Source organism: Trachemys scripta, chromosome 6, assembly GCF_013100865.1.
Source record: "Trachemys scripta elegans isolate TJP31775 chromosome 6, CAS_Tse_1.0, whole genome shotgun sequence".
Lineage (NCBI taxonomy): Eukaryota > Metazoa > Chordata > Testudines > Emydidae > Trachemys > Trachemys scripta.
In genome coordinates this window covers 126346988-126364780 of record NC_048303.1, presented here as the reverse complement: position 1 = coordinate 126364780, position 17793 = coordinate 126346988, and the positions used below count along the sequence as shown (strand labels likewise).

The 17793-nt window shown below is 40.7% G+C and overlaps 1 protein-coding gene across 3 annotated transcripts in view; it reads right to left on the bottom strand.

Moving 5' to 3' along the window:
• The window catches only part of SLC44A1 (solute carrier family 44 member 1), a 101006-nt gene that overhangs the window by 21322 nt on the left and 61891 nt on the right, over nt 1-17793 (bottom strand). For all 3 annotated transcript variants that reach the window (XM_034773111.1, XM_034773113.1, XM_034773112.1), the window contains exons 5-9: nt 15430-15523; nt 9235-9404; nt 6521-6610; nt 4418-4557; nt 3432-3618 (exon numbers count right to left, since the gene is read on the bottom strand). In XM_034773111.1, coding sequence (XP_034629002.1) covers nt 3432-3618; nt 4418-4557; nt 6521-6610; nt 9235-9404; nt 15430-15523 — 681 coding nt within the window. The remainder of the gene's footprint in view (nt 1-3431; nt 3619-4417; nt 4558-6520; nt 6611-9234; nt 9405-15429; nt 15524-17793) is intronic.

Below are 17793 nucleotides of genomic sequence, written 5' to 3'. Positions count from 1 at the left end.
TAATAACTCTCAATCATTTAAAGAGGGACAGCGCTGTCTCCTAATAAAGCGTTAACATCAGTGTAGTTGGACAGTTGATAATGGAGATAATATTGCTGTGTCAGCCTGCAAAAATATTAATTACTGTTAAAAATTATGCAGAGAAAGGATTTTAAAATTCTCCAGAGCACACGCAACATCCAACTTAAAAAAAAAAAATTGGTAGCTATGTGGCAATTTGGAAAAAAAAAAAAAAAATGAAGCAGAATGATTTCTTATTCCAAAATGTAATGGAAGGAAACCTAAGTCATTCTGAATTTTCTGCCATCCTCCCTTCATATCCATAGTTTGCAAAAATTGCAGAAATTTATTTAAAGATCATAATTTATATTTTTTAGTTAGGATCAAACAACATTAATGGTGACCTCTATTTCTTGATGGTGCAAGTGTTTCTATGTGTGTTTTGTCTATATCTGAATAACAGAATCTATTTGCTAGAATATTAGCAGCGTTTGAGAAGAGAAGATTTTTCCCAAAGAATTCTATCCATATTTTAATACCCATTAGACTTGTCTGATCCAAGGAGCACTTTCACATAAGCTCACTGACACTGTGTCAGGATTTCCTCAGGCAATGGACGCTCTCTTTCAAAAAGCATTAGCACTCACTGTGGAGGTCCATCTCACCCATCAAAATGATGTGAACAGCAGAAGAGGTTCAGGAAAACACAGAGAATGGAAATAACAGGTGCATAAAACAGATCCAAATTGAAAGCCATTAGCGTTTTCACTTAGGTTTCCACTAGATCTCTTATGTGAATGGTTTCAGATTTGTATGAATCTTGGAAGTCAAATACCACTACCAAAATAATTTTGTTCTAGTGAATTACTATTTGGAAAAACAAGTTTCTTCTGACTCATTTTTAGAAAAATGTTATACATTTTGGCTTTTAGTAGTTTGGGAAATACTGATATATAGTATGTATGGCCTTGTTTCTGCAAAGACGTCAATATTTGCTTAACCTTAATATGTTTTGACACTTGATGTCAATGGGACAACTCACAGTGAATAAAATTAGGCACATGCAGGACCAGGGCTGAGGTTACCAACAGTTAAAACTGAGCAAAGCTTTTTATTATTAAAGCCCAAACTTTGGCCCTGCTGATGCAATTGTGTCCCTGCGGGTGCAGGGGTCTACCCGCACAGCTCAAAATGCAGAATTGGGACCTCAACCATTTTCAGGCGCAAGAAAAATATTGTGACTCATTGTTCCCCAGATAAGAAACATCACATCTCGTAATTCAAATTAAACTTATAGCAGTAAAACAAACAAAACCAAGAACAAATTCCATTAGCTCTGTCCCTTGTTAAAAACAGGGCCCCAAAATCCCAATTATTTTTCCACAGTTAGGCTGAAATAGTTGTATGATCTAAAAAGTGTTAAAATTACTATATTGTATTAGAGCATTTGTGAAGTAGTGAACATACCGTTTCAAATGTCAAGTTCCATTAAACCCCCTTCCCCCAGATGCTTATAACTTTCTGAGAAATACACATTTCCCATTTTGAAAAGTTATTGCCACCGTTTTGTACAGAACTAACTAAAATCAGTGAAACTTTTAGGCCCCAATCCTACAAACTCCTCTATTCAGGCAAACCCTTGTACCTCTGCTGAGCCCCAGCAATGTCTATGGGGCTCAGGTGAACCTCTAGGCCTTTATCTTGAAACTGGGTGTGTAAAGTCCCCATTACTGCGGAGCATGTCCCCTCCTAAGGCTATGTCTACACTTAAAATGCTACAGCGGCACAGCTGTAGCACTTCAGTGTAGATACTTCCTACAGCGATTTCTGTAGTCAATTCACCTCCCTGAGAGGCAGTAGGTAAGTCGTTGGAAGCGCTGTCTACACAAGGACTTAGGTTGGCTTAATTATGTCACTCAGGCATGTGGATTTTTCACACCCCAAGCAAGGTAGCTGGGTGGATCTAACTATCTAGTGTAGACCAGCCCTAAGACTGTCACAAACAACAGAAAATTGGCTACTGTGCATTTGCGTTTTGAGCGACACTCTGTGTATGCACACGTCCTTTTAGAAATGTGCATTTATCAATTTAAGTAGTGGCTAAATTGCTTGTGCTGCCTTAAGTCCTTAGAGGAGCGTCACTGGGTTTTTTAACCCTTTGCTCTACACTGAAAAGGAGGAAAATTAAATGCAAAAAACTGTTAATGTAATGTTACTGTCATAGGAGATGTATTAAAAAAGTCAAGAAATGCAGAGTTATGGCCCCTACAATAATATTAGCATATTCACATTGCATGTCTCTAGTATTTTCTAGTCCTTTTAGTAGAGATTGCATATATGTTGAATATTATGGCAAGTGGCTATATTAATATTTCTGCAGGAGAATACCATTAACTTGAAAATTACATTGCTCTTCATGCCATTGTTATAAGTAACCCCTAAGATCACCATAACAGAAAGACGACAGAATACTTTTCCTCTATTATTCTGTTTGTGTATTTGACAGCACTTTATCAGGTTGCTGATGTTGCACCAGGCCCTGCTGGGGACTGTTTACTAGTAACAGCTGCAGCAGAGCTGAAAATGAATAGATTGCAAGCAGCAGGCGGCTGGTTGTGTGCACAGAGAAGGGGAAGAAGGACCAGGGACAGACCTGAGCATGGCTGGTGATGTTTCTCTCAGATCCAGCCAAAATACCCTCTCAACACAGAAAGGAACAGAAATAACACTTCTGAATATTTTAAATAATGGTTTAAATTGCAGGACATTATTTCAAAAGATGTGCTGAGTTTAATTTTGGAAGATAAAACCAGATTGATGGGTTCCTTTGAAGTTGTACATTTCCTGACTTTTTAAAAAATGTATGTCTTTACTGATGTATTGACAGGCTTTTTTTGCATTTAATTTCTGTAACTCTGCAAATCAGTGAGAGCCAAAAATGAGACACTATCCAGTCTGAAAGCTACCCTAACAGGATAGCTAAGTATTCCTCTGGCATAGGGAAATCTGAGAGTGCATAAAGCTGGTATCATAAACTCTCCACCTTCCTTTCGTAGGCCCCCCGCTGTATATGGAATAGGCTATAGCCAGAACATACTGTGTTCAAACAGGTCCCAGCTAGCATGACAGTCTTTTGGAGACATAGTGCTTGCATACGTTACAGCAGCCCTGCGGCTGCTCTTCCTCACATCAAACAGGGGCAAAATAATGGTAGAAAGCCACTTCCAGGGCACCAAACAATGGGTAACTTCACACCTGATGATGAATACAGATGTGCATAAGAACACAGTATTAAAGTACTCTCTGTGCTCATTCAAAGTCAAAGGGATATATCAGAGCACAGCAATTCTTATTTTCAAATTTTAACTACATCTAAAGTCTGTACAAGGAAGTACTAGTGTTTACTCAAAAGAAGCAATGTGCCCACATACCTGTCGTGCCAAGGAAAAGCAGGACCATGATCCAGTAGCTCCAAAACAGGATGAGGGCAAAGAAAGTCCAAAAGGGCTGGAAGACTAGCAGTGGCAGGTGAATGAAAACTTTGCCAGCCACGTGGAACAAGGCAATGGTGAGAGCTACTCGCTTGCGCATAATTAACATGATCAAGAACAAGATAACCTGAGGAGAGAAGTTTCCAACTGACATTTTAGGTGATGAAAAGCAGACCATCAGGTGCAGTAAACAACACAGGATCTTCAAGTAGAGTAAACCAATCACACTTCCAACAGTTTGTGTAAGCCCTGCAAGTTTACACGACTCAATATTTCAAGATTGATTTATCAATGCAAACTACTTTTAGTGACTCCTGCTACCTTTTAAATACTTTTTTGAACTGACACTCAGACTGACAAGACTATAGACCAAATTCTATCACTCAATTGCATTGTGCAACTGAGTAAAAGCAATGGGATTGCACAGGTGTAGCTGAGGGCAGAATTTGCCCTATATTTTGAAACAGAACCTGGAGAACTTGTCAGATAAGTTTATAAAAAGGTTTAATTACAGTGCATGCCTGTATCAAGTATTATTAACTAAAATAAAATTATGAGGTAGCATCTCAGCGTTGCATGTTTGATTTATCTGACAAACAGGACCCAAGTGCAAGTGAACATACAGATTAAGGGTCCAATCTTGAAGCTGCTCTGTGCATGGAAGTCCCAAGTGACTTCTGAGCGTGGCCCAGACCAGCTGTGGGTTCAGGCCCTACAATCTATTCTTCTGATGTCAGGGGAGAGTGTGTGTCTACCAGAACAGTGCCTAATAGTAGAAAGTGCAGCAACAAACAGAGAGGGATATTGTTTCTGAAGCACTTTCAATTTTTCATGCACATATTACAAAACCTGCATTGACAAGCCAAAGAACATGGGAAGAATGATAGAAAAAGGGAATACAATTTTGTCAGTGACAAAGCACTTACCGTGAAGACAGTCGCAGAAATGGCATAGACCAGGAGGGCCTGAAGATTGTCTTTGGCTACTTGAAGCTGATCAGCAGTAAGCGTTTCATTGACAAACTTTGTTTGCTTAGCGTACAGCCACCACAGTACTCCTGTGCCTCCTATGTTTTGAATTAAAGACAGGACAAATACTATATTTCCCTCTACAGAACAGACACAAAGAATGGAATCAGCCAAACACAGCACAGTCTAAACGGATAGAAAATAGCCAAGTGGGCTGATGCTATTCTGAAAGGAAGGATTTTAAAGGGGGAGTGCTCTGGCTCAAGCAGGTGCTCTCCCTGCACTGCTCCTACCCTGCTAGGAGCATCTGAAAATCATGCAGTCCCTTGGACCAGTACTCCTCATTTCATGTGGTTTAGAGAGAACAGGGTGAAGCCACTAGTCAGGGGAGGCATAGTAAGGACAGATACTGCTCCCATAGGACAGGCATTAGAGGACTGGAAGGGGGTAGGGAACAGATGATGATGTGGTGGGAGGTGTATGGGAAATTAAAATGGAAGAACTGAGTGAGGGAGCCCCAGAGAGGATGTAGAGAAACAAGAAGAGGGAAGAAAGGTGAATAAGTGAAAGGGTAAACACTTCAGAGAGAAGTGCCACCACGAAAGAGGAAAGGAAACAACCAAGAGACAGCGAGAGAGAAAGGAAAGGGGAGAAAATCCATGATACCAGAAACAGCACCTCAAATAAATCACAGATAGGTGTTCCTGCCTCCAGAAGAGCTGATGCAGGCACTGGAAGTGCAGGAGTGATAGGGAAGAGTCAGCTCACCTCACTTGAGATGGGAAAATGAAAAATAAAAATAAAAGGCTAAGGAGAAGAGAGGGAAGTGTCTCCCATTAAACTCCCTGGGGGAAATCCCAGCCCTACTGAAGTCAATGGGAGTGGCAAAACTCCCATTGATTTTAATAGGGTCAGGAGTTCACTCTCCGGCTCTAGCCATTTTTCCAAGACAGAACCGTCCCTTCGATCTGGGATTCCATACCTCCAATGAATGAACCTTTTTCTTTTGATATTTCTCTCTCCAATTCTCCTCTCCTTACCTCAAGGTTTGAGACTCAGCTGCAGTGTGCCTATCTGACATGCCAAAATCTTAGCTGATTGATTCTACTCATTTCAAAAGATAGGTGTGGGACTCAGGACATTCCAGATTTGCCACTTACCATATGGGACTTTCAAAAACATGAACTGATGTAAACAAAGCAGCGTGTCTCACAACACACAACCTTTAAGGTTTCACACTTGGTGCAGTTTTTCAGCATGTAATAAGATGTCAGTGGGGCAGTTCAGAAAAGTTAAGTGATCTTGGCCCACTGAAATTTTTCTAACTCTAACCTTAAATCATGGCTATCACCGAATTTAACTTCCCCCACATACCCATTATTTTGCCGGCATTATTAAAGATCAACAATACAAAACTTCAGTGCCACAAAATTTAAAGTTAATGGGGTAGATCAAAGCTGCCAGAAAGCAGCCGGAATGGGACAGCTGGGAATTCACATTACGTAGAGGAATTTCTGGAATCTTAAAGCCAGCGTGTCTAATTCATCCCACAGCTTCAGGCTACTCTTACTTGCTCTAGGGGCCTAACTAGCCCCCTGCTCCCCAGTAGTCCCCAGGATTGGAGGAGGTATGCAACGAGGAGGAAAAGTGATGGAAAACCACCCATGTTCCCCTCTGCTTAAATGTATTGAGCAGAGCTCAGGCACCCCTAAGGATCTCGCTGCTCTGCCCCACAGGGCTCTACACTGCAGTGTACGGATTCTAGATACATTCCTGGTGTCATTCTCCAGGTTGTCATGGCGGTGTGCGTACGTACTCATTCACCTAGCAGGAGGTGCAGCAATTGTCTGGCTGGCTAAGGAGCAGCAATGACTCAATCTAATCCAGTCCTCCTCAGCCAGAAAAATAGCAGTTTCCCCATGGAACCCGGAGACCGGTCAATGTAAAGCAGGAAAGAAGAAGTGGCTCTGAGTAGGATGCTGACGAACCTTGCGATTGGGGGAGGGGTGAGAGAGAGATCAGAACTTGGCTCTCAGAAACAAGGAAATGAACAAGACTTACCAAGTGATCCCAAAACGACAAGAATTGTTAAGATCCAAACCAGCACTCTTGAAATGTACCTGATTATCACCATCAAAATCATGGACAGCACTGCAGAAGAGAGAAATATAATAAGCAGAGCAATTATTTCAGACAGGAACACGCTACGAAGGTGTTGTTTTTCACGAGCAAGGGGGAGGAAGTTCAATTGAACTCACTACGCTAAAGATAACTGCATATTAATAGAATCTTTTATAAAAGGAATTTCCCCCCCTATGGCTTTCAAACTTATTACACAAATATACAAGGAAAGTCGGGGTAGCCTCTACAATTCCTGCTTCTGCTAAATAAAAAGAGCATGTGTGCATTTACATAGTACACTATATATAAAACATAGCCACACAGATGTATTCAGACAGTGATAGAACAAACAAGAGGACATGACAGAAGTGTGAGTTTAATATCATGAGTTAGGAAAACACTGCACAACTCTGAGCAGCAGAGGAGAACTTGCATGCAAACATACATGCTAAACAAGTGCAGATATTGTGATGTATGTAATTTAAGATGTCATGTTCGTTACAAAGAAAAAATTACTGCTTTGTGCTTTATCTTTATTATTCACATTGGGTACTTTAATTAATTTTATTGATTCTGCAATAATTTTTTACTTGCAATTTTCACATTTCCTCCTCCAATCTTTATTATTTTCCCATTTCTCATCTCTTAAATCCCCGTTTTTGAGCTCTTGGCATTATGGCACCATATGCAACATGCCACTTCAAAGTTCATTCGTTTGGACTGGTGCATAAATATTTCTGCATCTGTTTCCAGAGTGCACCTATAATTTGGGAAGCTAACTCCCTCACAGGGAGCCAGTCTGGGCACTGTATTAGTCCCACCGACATACAGGTACAGCATGCTAAAAACTCTCCTTAAATTGTCACTTACTAACCTGTATTGTGTGTGTACTAGCTACATTTTGAAGTGAAAGGCATTGGGGTCTTCTTTGTGAACTAAACAATCTAACATTCTGATTTTTTTTCATTAAAGGAGCATAAAAAGTGATCTGAAAGCAATCACATTTTTTTATCCCCCTTTAACCTAAAGGGCTACATTAATTTTATATAAAATTTTGCAATAAATATGCACAGTAAAATCTGGCACTAATCCAACTATAGTGTTGCTAATAGACAGAGCCCTATCAAATTCACGGCCATGAAAAATGCACCATGGACCATGAAATCTGATCTCCCGCCATGAAATCTGGTCTTTTGTGTGCTTTTATCGTATACTATAAAGATTTCATGCTGGAGACCATGGTTTCTCAAATGGGGGGTCTTGACCCACAAGGGAGTTGCAGGGGGGTTGCAGGGTTATTTTACGGGGTAATACCAATACCATACAATGCCAGCCTTATTTCTGCGCTGCTGCTGGTGGCCGTGGTGCTCTGCCTACGGAAATGGGCTCCTGACACAGCAGTCACCGCTCTCCAGCTGCCCGGCTCTGAAGGCAGCACCATCCCCAGCAGCAGTGCATCCCCTCCCCCTTACAATAACCTTGCGACCCTCCCCCACCCCCAACTTCTTTTTGGGTTGGGACCCTACAATTACAACGCTGTGAAATTTCAGATTTAAAGAGCTGAAATCATGAAATTTACTATTTTTAAAATCCTATGACCGTGAAATTGACCAAAATAGACCATGAATTTGTTAGGGTCCTACCAATAAAGCTACAGGCTTGCAAATTCTTAATTTTCTTGTTACTTTTAGGTCAAATTATTGCAGGTCCATGATTGTTACTATGGAGTGCAATGGAAGAAAAAGTTCTGTGGGTTTCTTTGCAGCTGGTTTCAAGAAGTGATTTTGCGTTTTATTTTTTTCCAGTCAAGATCTAGCTCTCTCTATACGGAGACAGATTGGCTATAGCAGAGTCTTGCTGCTATAGACTTTGTGGCACCCTGTAGTCAGCCAGTCATTTCTTTTTCTTTAAGCACACACTCTTGACAGACGGCTGTAACAGCAGGGGTTGGGTTTTTAATAGGTTAAGGGCCTCATACTAAGAATCCAATGAAGTCAGCTGATCAGAAATGTAATAAATTTGGATGCACACAATTTTACCTTCATTTATAGGGTCTGTTTAAAACCATCATTTCACTTTGGTGTGATATCAGTGATCAACAAGAAACCTAAGGCCCAGAATTGGGAATTTCCCAGCTTTTAATAACACATTTGCAACAACATTTGCATTCATAAAAACCAAGGTTAGCAGTTTCAAAGAAGCCAAATCCAATTGCACCTAACTTCCTTTCGCTCCTTTGAAAATCCCAGCCAAATAGCTAAGCCATACACACCAAAAGAAGCCTAAGCCCCAGGTTTATGAGAGTATAATGCCATGCACCACTCTCATTTTTAGGAGGTGGTGCAGGGAGTGGTCAAAATGATGAGTGGAAGGGCCAGATGAGCATTGTAAAGTACAGCTGCCTCTGGTTGACTTAAACAGCTGTGGCAAGAGCACTGAAGAATGTCCAATCCCTCCCACCCATCTTAAATAAAAACTGAATGTGCATGTATACTTCTTTCGAAACACTTATTTGACTACTGAGTAAAAAGCATTTGAACAGTTTCCTGAGGGCTTATTATGGTATATGTTTTATGTTCATGTTGTGGCTAGAGGATGTTAAAAGTCTCCTATCGCAGTACTATGAAACAGCTAATAATGAGAAAAACAATTACCTAGTGATAACAAGCAAAGTCCCATTATAATCTCTTTGCTGGTCATAACTCCACTAATCAGCCTGTGTAAGACACTACTGTCACTGACAAAGGTGATCAGGGCCTCTGCAAACTTGGCATAGCAGGAAATGTTCACAGGAGCACAGCGATGGAAGAATGGAATAGGTGCACTGGTGACACAAGAAAAAAAAAATCAGAAAAAAAATTACTCCTACTTAATATAAATGCCACATCAACACACAAATGAAAGGTGAATTGATGCAATACTCTCCACCCTCATAACACCATAACAAGGAGCTGTGAGTTTAATGCAGAGGTGCTACTATAATGACAATGGTCACAATGAGGAGTGATGCAATTTTTACAAGTATTTCTGTAAAGAAGGCAGCATGCATATTCCAACAGGATATTACCCTCCGCCTCTCAAAGGAGTATTTTCTTATTTCAGCTTAAACATCTGTCATTCAAGTGTCATGTGGTACACCAGCTCAAATAATGCCCTTCACTGACTTCAAAATGGAATACTGACCCACTTTTGTAGCAAAAAAGTAATCCAAGAATGATTGTACTATAGTTGCAAAAATATACATTAGTCTAAAACGTCACCATTTACAACTGTTGCCAAGCAGCCATGATACAAATACTTTATTCTTTCCCTCCCTTATGCTTATTCTGGTCATAGGAGAGGAAAATTACAGTGATTACTTACATTACCTCAGCTAAATATTTAAATGTTTTATAACAAATGCAATGAAGATGCCTGTAATTGTTTAATTATTCCTTTTACCCTGAATGGTATTGGAGTCCCTCTCAAGTGTACTGACGTTTTGCATTATACTTCTCACCCCAGTAAACAGACACTGGGATGCAGTTCACCAGCAGATAATACAGGAGAGCACAAACGTGAGACTTTATTTTCCCAATACTGCCCACTGGGGAGTTGCATCTTCTTGTACCCTAAACTATGTTAGACTATCAAGGTTGTCTATTTTTTAATTATTCTTTTCCATTACATTTAAGACACTTTTATTAGTGATATACTCTTGCTTGTAATTGAATCCAATGAATACAATATATTTTTACATTAAATTGAAGAGTTTTCTTTTAACCTCCAGATTCTTTCCTTCCTCTCCATCAGTTCCTACTGACTTATTTTCAAGATTTCAGTATAATGAAGCACCAGTGCACACTATCCCTTTGCGACTCTCCTATTTTAGTAGTGATTTTGAAACCAGAGATTTTCTGTACCAGATACCTCTTTTTAAATTGTGAGTCTTACCAAAATTCTAACCCTCACTTCGAGTGTGTCGGGTTAAAGGAATCATCTGCTTTAAGAATATCCCCTCTATGCATTATTATTTTGGCGAGGTGGAAGAGAGGAGGGAGATAACATACTAAAAAAGCAATTGTCTAATTATTCAGTGCAGAATTGGGAGGATTTTATGATCACCCTCATAATTAGATAATTAACAGATTCCCATGCTTTTGTGAAACTGACAGACAGGTTTTAAGTCAACTGTGCTGACTAAGTAAATGCGTTTGCAGATGCTTATACTGATACTCCGCTTTCAGTGAGTGGTAGAGCCAGCAGTTAAGCAGAATAGTTATACATTTAGTCAGAGCTGTTAAAAATCAAATTAAACCCATAGTAATGGCCTTCCCAGCTAGACAGCAGCCTATATATTCCCACAGCTTTTTTAGAAGATGGAGCTAGTTTTGGCGTGTGTTAGCATCTTGCAGGTCTGCACAGAATGTATGCCATGAAATTTGAAAAACTTGAAATTAGAGGGCTTTGCATTTAGCTTTTAATTCGTGCACATGCTCCAATTTTTAAGAAAGCTTACAAAGTTTCACAGGCTTATGCTGAAAATTAGAGCCATCATTCTGACAAAGCTCAGTTTTTATCTGGAAACGTGCAAAAAAAAATCCATTTTTTACATCTTGACGAGAAAACAGACATTCTGAAAAGTCATGAGAAGCAATATGACCTGGAGGAGAAATATATACTTTTTACCTTTATCTCACAGCATTCCTATATTAAACTTCTAATATCCCACTTGCTTGTAGCAATTATATTGTACATATTAAGTTACCTGTTTTTATGTGTAACAGTTAAATTCAAACTGTTATAATTAATAAAAAATAAGGTCAGTGGTTATTACAACCTTTCTTGAATAAATGAAACTCTTGAGAATCCAGCATGAGACCTGCTTCTATTTCAGTGGTTCTGACTCAATGAGCATGTGATGTGATGTGTCTCGTTTAACAAAAAATGAAATAATAAATCTAGTCATAGTGACCTCTGCTATTTATAAGGCCCCTTGATTACACCTTGGTACATTACATACGTAAATGAAATTATAAGCTTCTAAGAATAATCTGCTGCTTAATCATCGTGATCAAGATAAGCAGAATCCGCCTAGTAGGGAATGATGATAGATAAATTTTAAAAAGCACAAATCTGACAGTTGCATTGAAATTATATTAAGGGCCCAGTTTAACTGGATATGGACAAGGAAATGAATGCAGAGTTAAGAACACAGTAGTTTTCTATCAGGTGGGCCTCAAAACAAGGGTGGATGTGAGATATTTAGAGTCCCCATAACTGATATATGCCAACTCGTGGGAAAATCGTGTCTTACTAATCTATTAGAATTCTTTTGAAGGGGTCAACAAACATGTGGACAAGGGGGATCCAGTGGACATAGTGTACTTAGATTTCCCGAAAGCCTTTGACAAGGTCCCTCACCAAAGGCTCTTACGTAAATTAAGCTGCCATGGGATAAAAGGGAAGGTCCTTTCATGGATTGAGAACTGGTTAAAAGACTGGGAACAAAGGGTAGGAATTAATGGTAAATTCTCAGAATGGAGAGGGGTAACTAGTGGTGTTCCCCAAGGGTCAGTCCTCGGACCGATCCTATTCAACTTATTCATAAATGATCTGGAGAAAGGGGTAAACAGTGAGGTGGCAAAATTTGCAGATGATACTAAACTGCTCAAGATAGTTAAGTCCAAAGCAGACTGTGAAGAACTTCAAAAAGATCTCACAAAACTAAGTGATTGGGCAACAAAATGGCAAATGAAATTTAATGTGGATAAATGTAAAGTAATGCACATTGGAAAAAATAACCCCAACTATACATACAATATGATGGGGGCTAATTTAGCTACAACAAGTCAGGAAAAAGATCTTGGAGACATCATGGATAGTTCTCTGAAAATGTCCATGCAGTGTGCAGAGGCGGTCAAAAAAGCAAACAGGATGATAGGAATCATTAAAAAGGGGACAGAGAATAAGACTGAGAATATATTATTGCCCTTATATAAATCGATGGTACACCCTCATCTTGAATACTGCGTACAGATGTGGTGTCCTCATCTCAAAAAAGATATACTGGCACTAGAAAAGGTTCAGAAAAGGGCAACTAAAATGATTAAGGGTTTGGAACGGGTCCCATATAAGGAGAGATTAAAGAGGCTAGGACTCTTCAGCTTGGAAAAGAGGAGACTAAGGGGGATATGATAGAGGTATATAAAATCATGAATGATCTGGAGAAAGTGGATAAGGAAAAGTTATTTACTTATTCCCATAATACAAGAACTAGGGGTCATCAAATGAAATAAATAGGGAGCAGGTTTAAAACAAATAAAAGGAAGTTCTTCTTCACGCAGCGCACAGTCAACTTGTGGAACTCCTTACCTGAGGAGGTTGTGAAGGCTAGGACTATAACAGCATTTAAAAGAGAACTGGATAAATTCATGGTGGTTAAGTCCATTAATGGCTATTAGCCAGGACGGGTAAGGAATGGTGTCCTTAGCCTCTGTCTGTCAGAGGGTGGAGATGGATGGCAGGAGAGAGATCACTTGATCATTGCCTGTTAGGTTCACTCCCTCTGGGGCACCTGGCATTGGCCACTGTTGGTAGACAGGATACTGGGCTAGATGGACCTTTGGTCTGACCCGGTACGGCCTTTCTTATGTTCTTAACTCACGTAGGGGAGCCTGAGCCAACAGAACGGCGCATTCTGCTGCAGTGGTATGCTCGCCTTTTCTCTCCAATCTCAATGGAAGCTCCTCTGCCAGGGCTGTGCAGAGTTGGAACAGGTAGAGGCAGGAAGGAAAGGGGAAAACTGGCTAGATTCCCTACTCCAAAACCACCTTCATGCAACGAAACTGCTCTCTGGCACAGGGAAGAGGTTCCAGGAGGCACGGCTGGAGGGCGTGGTTATCTTTGGCAGTGCTGTGAGGAAGCCAAAGCGAGTAAGGACAGAGAGTGCCAAAGGTGAAATGTCAGAGTCCCCCAAGATCTTTAGGTTCCTCTGCAGGGCATGAGGAACACACTACCTCCGAATTGATCAACTGGGAAACTTCAGGGGACAGTTCTCAGCTGACCTAAGTTGACATAGCTCCATTGACTTCAATAGAGTGATATAATTTACAGCAGATGAGGATCTGCTTCCAGGAAGGGAACATCAGGGAGTTTTCCTCCTCAACATCCTTCTTCCTGCAGTTTATTTTATTTTTCAATCCTTCAGACCATTTCATTTCTTCTCCAAAACGTGCTTGTTCACGCCAATAACTGCACTAGCACAATATCTAAAACACAGTTATGTGAGTTAAAGGCAAACCACTGGGCATTTCCTTTCATTTTCTTTGGGGGTTTAAATCAAACTTTAGGAAACTTGAAAATTTAAATGAATGTTTTTCTTTTTATTTTAACTTATAACTGTAGAATAAAATGGAGAAACCCTCCACTGACATAACAGCTCCTTCTGACTATTTTAAAAAGCAATTTTGCCACGAATTTGCACTGTATTATAAAATCTGCGTGCCTGCTTATTATTGAATGACATGGAACTGTTTAGGAAGAAAAGTACATTTAATTTTTGCCAGAATTGTAACTGACAAGCCATTTGAGTGTGCAAAACAACACTGGAATTGTTATTTATTTTAGTTAGGTAGCGCAGCATCTATGCCTAGGTCTGTTGCATAGGCTGTAGAGCTGCAGTAAAAAAAGAAAAGAAAAAAAAAAAGACTCAGAGAAAGTATGTTGTTATTGGCAGCATTCGAGTTGCTGCTTATCATAGTCAATTTAAACTTGGATAAGTTACCGAGGTAAACAAAAGACCTTTAAAACTACAGGTCCTAAAATGGATAGAACATATCCTCTCCAGGACTTTTCTCTGTTTCTCCTTTGCCAACACTCATGTCCATGAAGAGAATGTATGGTCTGACCCTGAACAGATATAATCCGACTGAGGTTGTTTCTGAAGTAAGAACTATGCCGGGTCACCACTGTTTGCATTGTCAAGCCCCTTCAATTTCAGCTAAAACACAGAAGCCCAAAGCCACAAACACCGCTGTAGAACTCTCGTTAAAGACAGTGGAACCACCCACAGAAGTGTTTGCAGGACTGAGCCCTAAAATAATCGCATTGAACAACTCCAAATTTGCTGTATAGCTGAAGTGCTGACTGCCCCTGTACTTCTGGGCAGCACTCTAATCTTCCAACATACAGCTGGGCTCCCAATGCCAGCAGCATCCTCTTTGTTACAAGCACTACCATAGACTTTACCAAAAACAGCCAAGGCAGCTCTTCGTTGAAATTTTAAGCATTAAAACTAGAGTGATTTATTTACAAAACGTAGTAATACATGAATAGGAGTGCCTTCAGGTATTTGGGTCTTTTTTCTTCTTTCTGCCATTTAAGCATCCCAGTGCTGGAAACTTAGACGCAACCAGAGAACCAGCAAATGAAACAGACCCACCGAGTTTAACTGGCTGAGTAAAGTGCAAGAAGCAAACACCATAAATGACAAACGTAATATTTTATATGCATATACCACCTTTCATTCTAAAGCCCTTCATACGTTGTGTACAAACAGCACCACTAAAATGCAGCCAGTCTTCAGGGTGGCAAACAAACTGATTTGCAGCACATAGCACAACACTGAGTATATAACATCAAATAGCATTTGTAATATTCCAGTTTTAATAGCGCTAGTAACACAGTAGGCTTTTTTTTAAGTGTTATGTTGACAGAGTCTCTTTAAAGATTACCTTTGTACCAACAGAATTAACATGCTAAAAACAAACACAGGTATGTTATAGAGTGACCTAAACTATTCTATGTGAGATTTTTATGAAATCTTTTTCAGATAAATGAACAATTAGACAAGAAGCCGTTAAGCTTACCTCTCTGGAACCGGGAGCTTAGGACAAAGCTTAGAGGCCTGTGAATTTTTAGTGTATTCAGATGCCTGTAGTTCATAGCTACATAAATTTGATCCTGTTGAAAGAAAAACAATATTACAAGATCAAAAATCTAATATTCCTGTTCCAGTCCAGCAAATCATCTTAAAATGAATAATAGTCCTGATTCTCCACTCCATTATATTAGTTTCACATGACTAAAACTCCACTGACTTCAGAGTTACAAGAGACTACTAGAGAAAATGTTTTGTAATGGAATGTTGAATCAAGCCCATCGTATGTTGTATTAGATGGGCCCCTTACATCCATGGTTGGGTCATCCTCCTACCACCTTTGATCATCCAAGAGAGAAAGGCTAAATTCACAGTCCACTTTTAAAAGAAGGAGGACACAAATCACTAGACTCCTTGAAATAGTTCCCTCCCCCCTGACTGTTTCTTAATCATTCTTAATGCATTAAAATTGCAGACACACAACATCCATGATTAGGCATCGAAGGAACAGATTTTTATTGGTAAACCTTAATTTCACCATACACCCACAAATTGAACAAAAAATATTTCCATTGATAGCAGTCAAACTTACAGATAGGCAAAGTGAGAAAATGCTGCTTGAGAACGCAGCTTGATTTAAGAATATTTACTTTGTATATTTTAACGTGATGGTGCCGATTTGTGTTTTAATGGTTAGAAAGCTTTATCACTTTTGAATCACATACTGTCAGTACATAATTATTGTCTGATCCCCCCCCTTCCCCTAGTTTCCCACAACTGTGAAAATTTAAAATTGCTAAATACTGGGAAAAAATTGTTTATATACAAACAAATATTATCCATCAAAATTATACAAAAATAAAAATTAAATTCTGCCAAACCTATCCACGATGAAAAGAAATTATCCAGTTTTCTTTTTAAACTACAATCCATGTGCTTTACAGAGAGCAAAGAGGATGAACTATTGAGGTTAAAGAGTGAGTTAGCTGAAGACCTGTACAGAGAAGTGCTCTTGGGTTTATATTGTTCAATTCTATAGATGCTCAGCAGCTCTAACAAAGCTGAATCCCGCTCCACGCACTGGCCCGTTAAACCATACTGGAGTCCAGGTTGGCTACAATCAACTTCAAACCATGCTTAAGCAGAGTTTTTAAAACTGCTGAGCCAGCATCAACTGGGCTTAATGGTGCTGCACCACATAGCAGCATCTCCTCCCATTTACTACCCCTGCAGAAAGGAGTCTTCTATTTGTACAGAGAAGTGGCACAGCCTGGGAGTACCAGTGCAATCTCAAGAGCCTCAATTGTATGGTTTAGATTTTTCAGGAAGAGATGAACATCTCTGTATTTAGCAGATCATTAAGGAAAGTCAGGTGGCTGAAATAGGCAATCAAGAATTAGGACTTCTGAATTCTAGTTCCAGTCCTGCCATTTAGATAATTACTCCGGAGGGCATTCTGCACGAAAAAATAAAAAATTCTGCACACAATATTTTAAAATTCTGCCAATTTTATTTGTCAAATAAATGTGGAAGCTCCAGCGTCGCACTGGGGAGCACAGGTCACTGGCTGCACAGAGGGAGGGAGATCACTGTGCAGCTCCCCCCAGGACACGTACTTAGCGGTGAGGCTGCACCAAACCCTGATACAGTGCAAGGACCGGGCCTGGCCCAGAAACACCTCAGGGCCCTGCCCCTCCATGCCAGGTGTGGGCAGGCAGGCTCAGCAAGGCAGGATCCAAGTGTGGAGGGGCTTAGTATGGGGGGATCCAAGTGTGGGTTAAGAAGTTTCTATGGGAGGGAATCTGGGTGTGGGTGGCTCAGTGGGGGATCCAAGTGCAGGGGTAGGGAGATCTGGATGCACAGGGGCTTGTTGGCGGGTTCTAGGTGCAACAGTAATGGGACTCTGCAGGGGGGTCCATGTGAAGGTGGTTGAGCTCAGCAGGGAGAGGGGTCTGAGCGGGGGGGGGCGGGGTTGGCAGGGGGGGTCTGGTGTGGGGGTCCAGATGCTGGGGGAGTGGGGCTCATCGGGGGAGTGAGGCTCGGCGGGAGGGTCTGGATATAAGGGGGTCTGGATGTACAGAGGCTGGGTGGATGGGGGAGCAGCTCCCTGTACAGGGAATCCCTCCTCCTGCAGCTGAGGAGCGATGGGTGCAGGAAGCAGGGGGGTGGAGGGGAGAAGGGAGTTTGCAGAACTTCCCCAGGGAGAGAAATCTGGGGGTGGGTCTGACTCAGCCTCCGATGCTGCGTGGGGAAGAGGAAGTCCTGTCCTCCTCAGCCCAGCCAGGACTAGCAGCTGAGTCCGGCTCAGGGTAGGAGCCACTAACCGGGTCTTCCCCAGTCCTGCCCTTTGCCA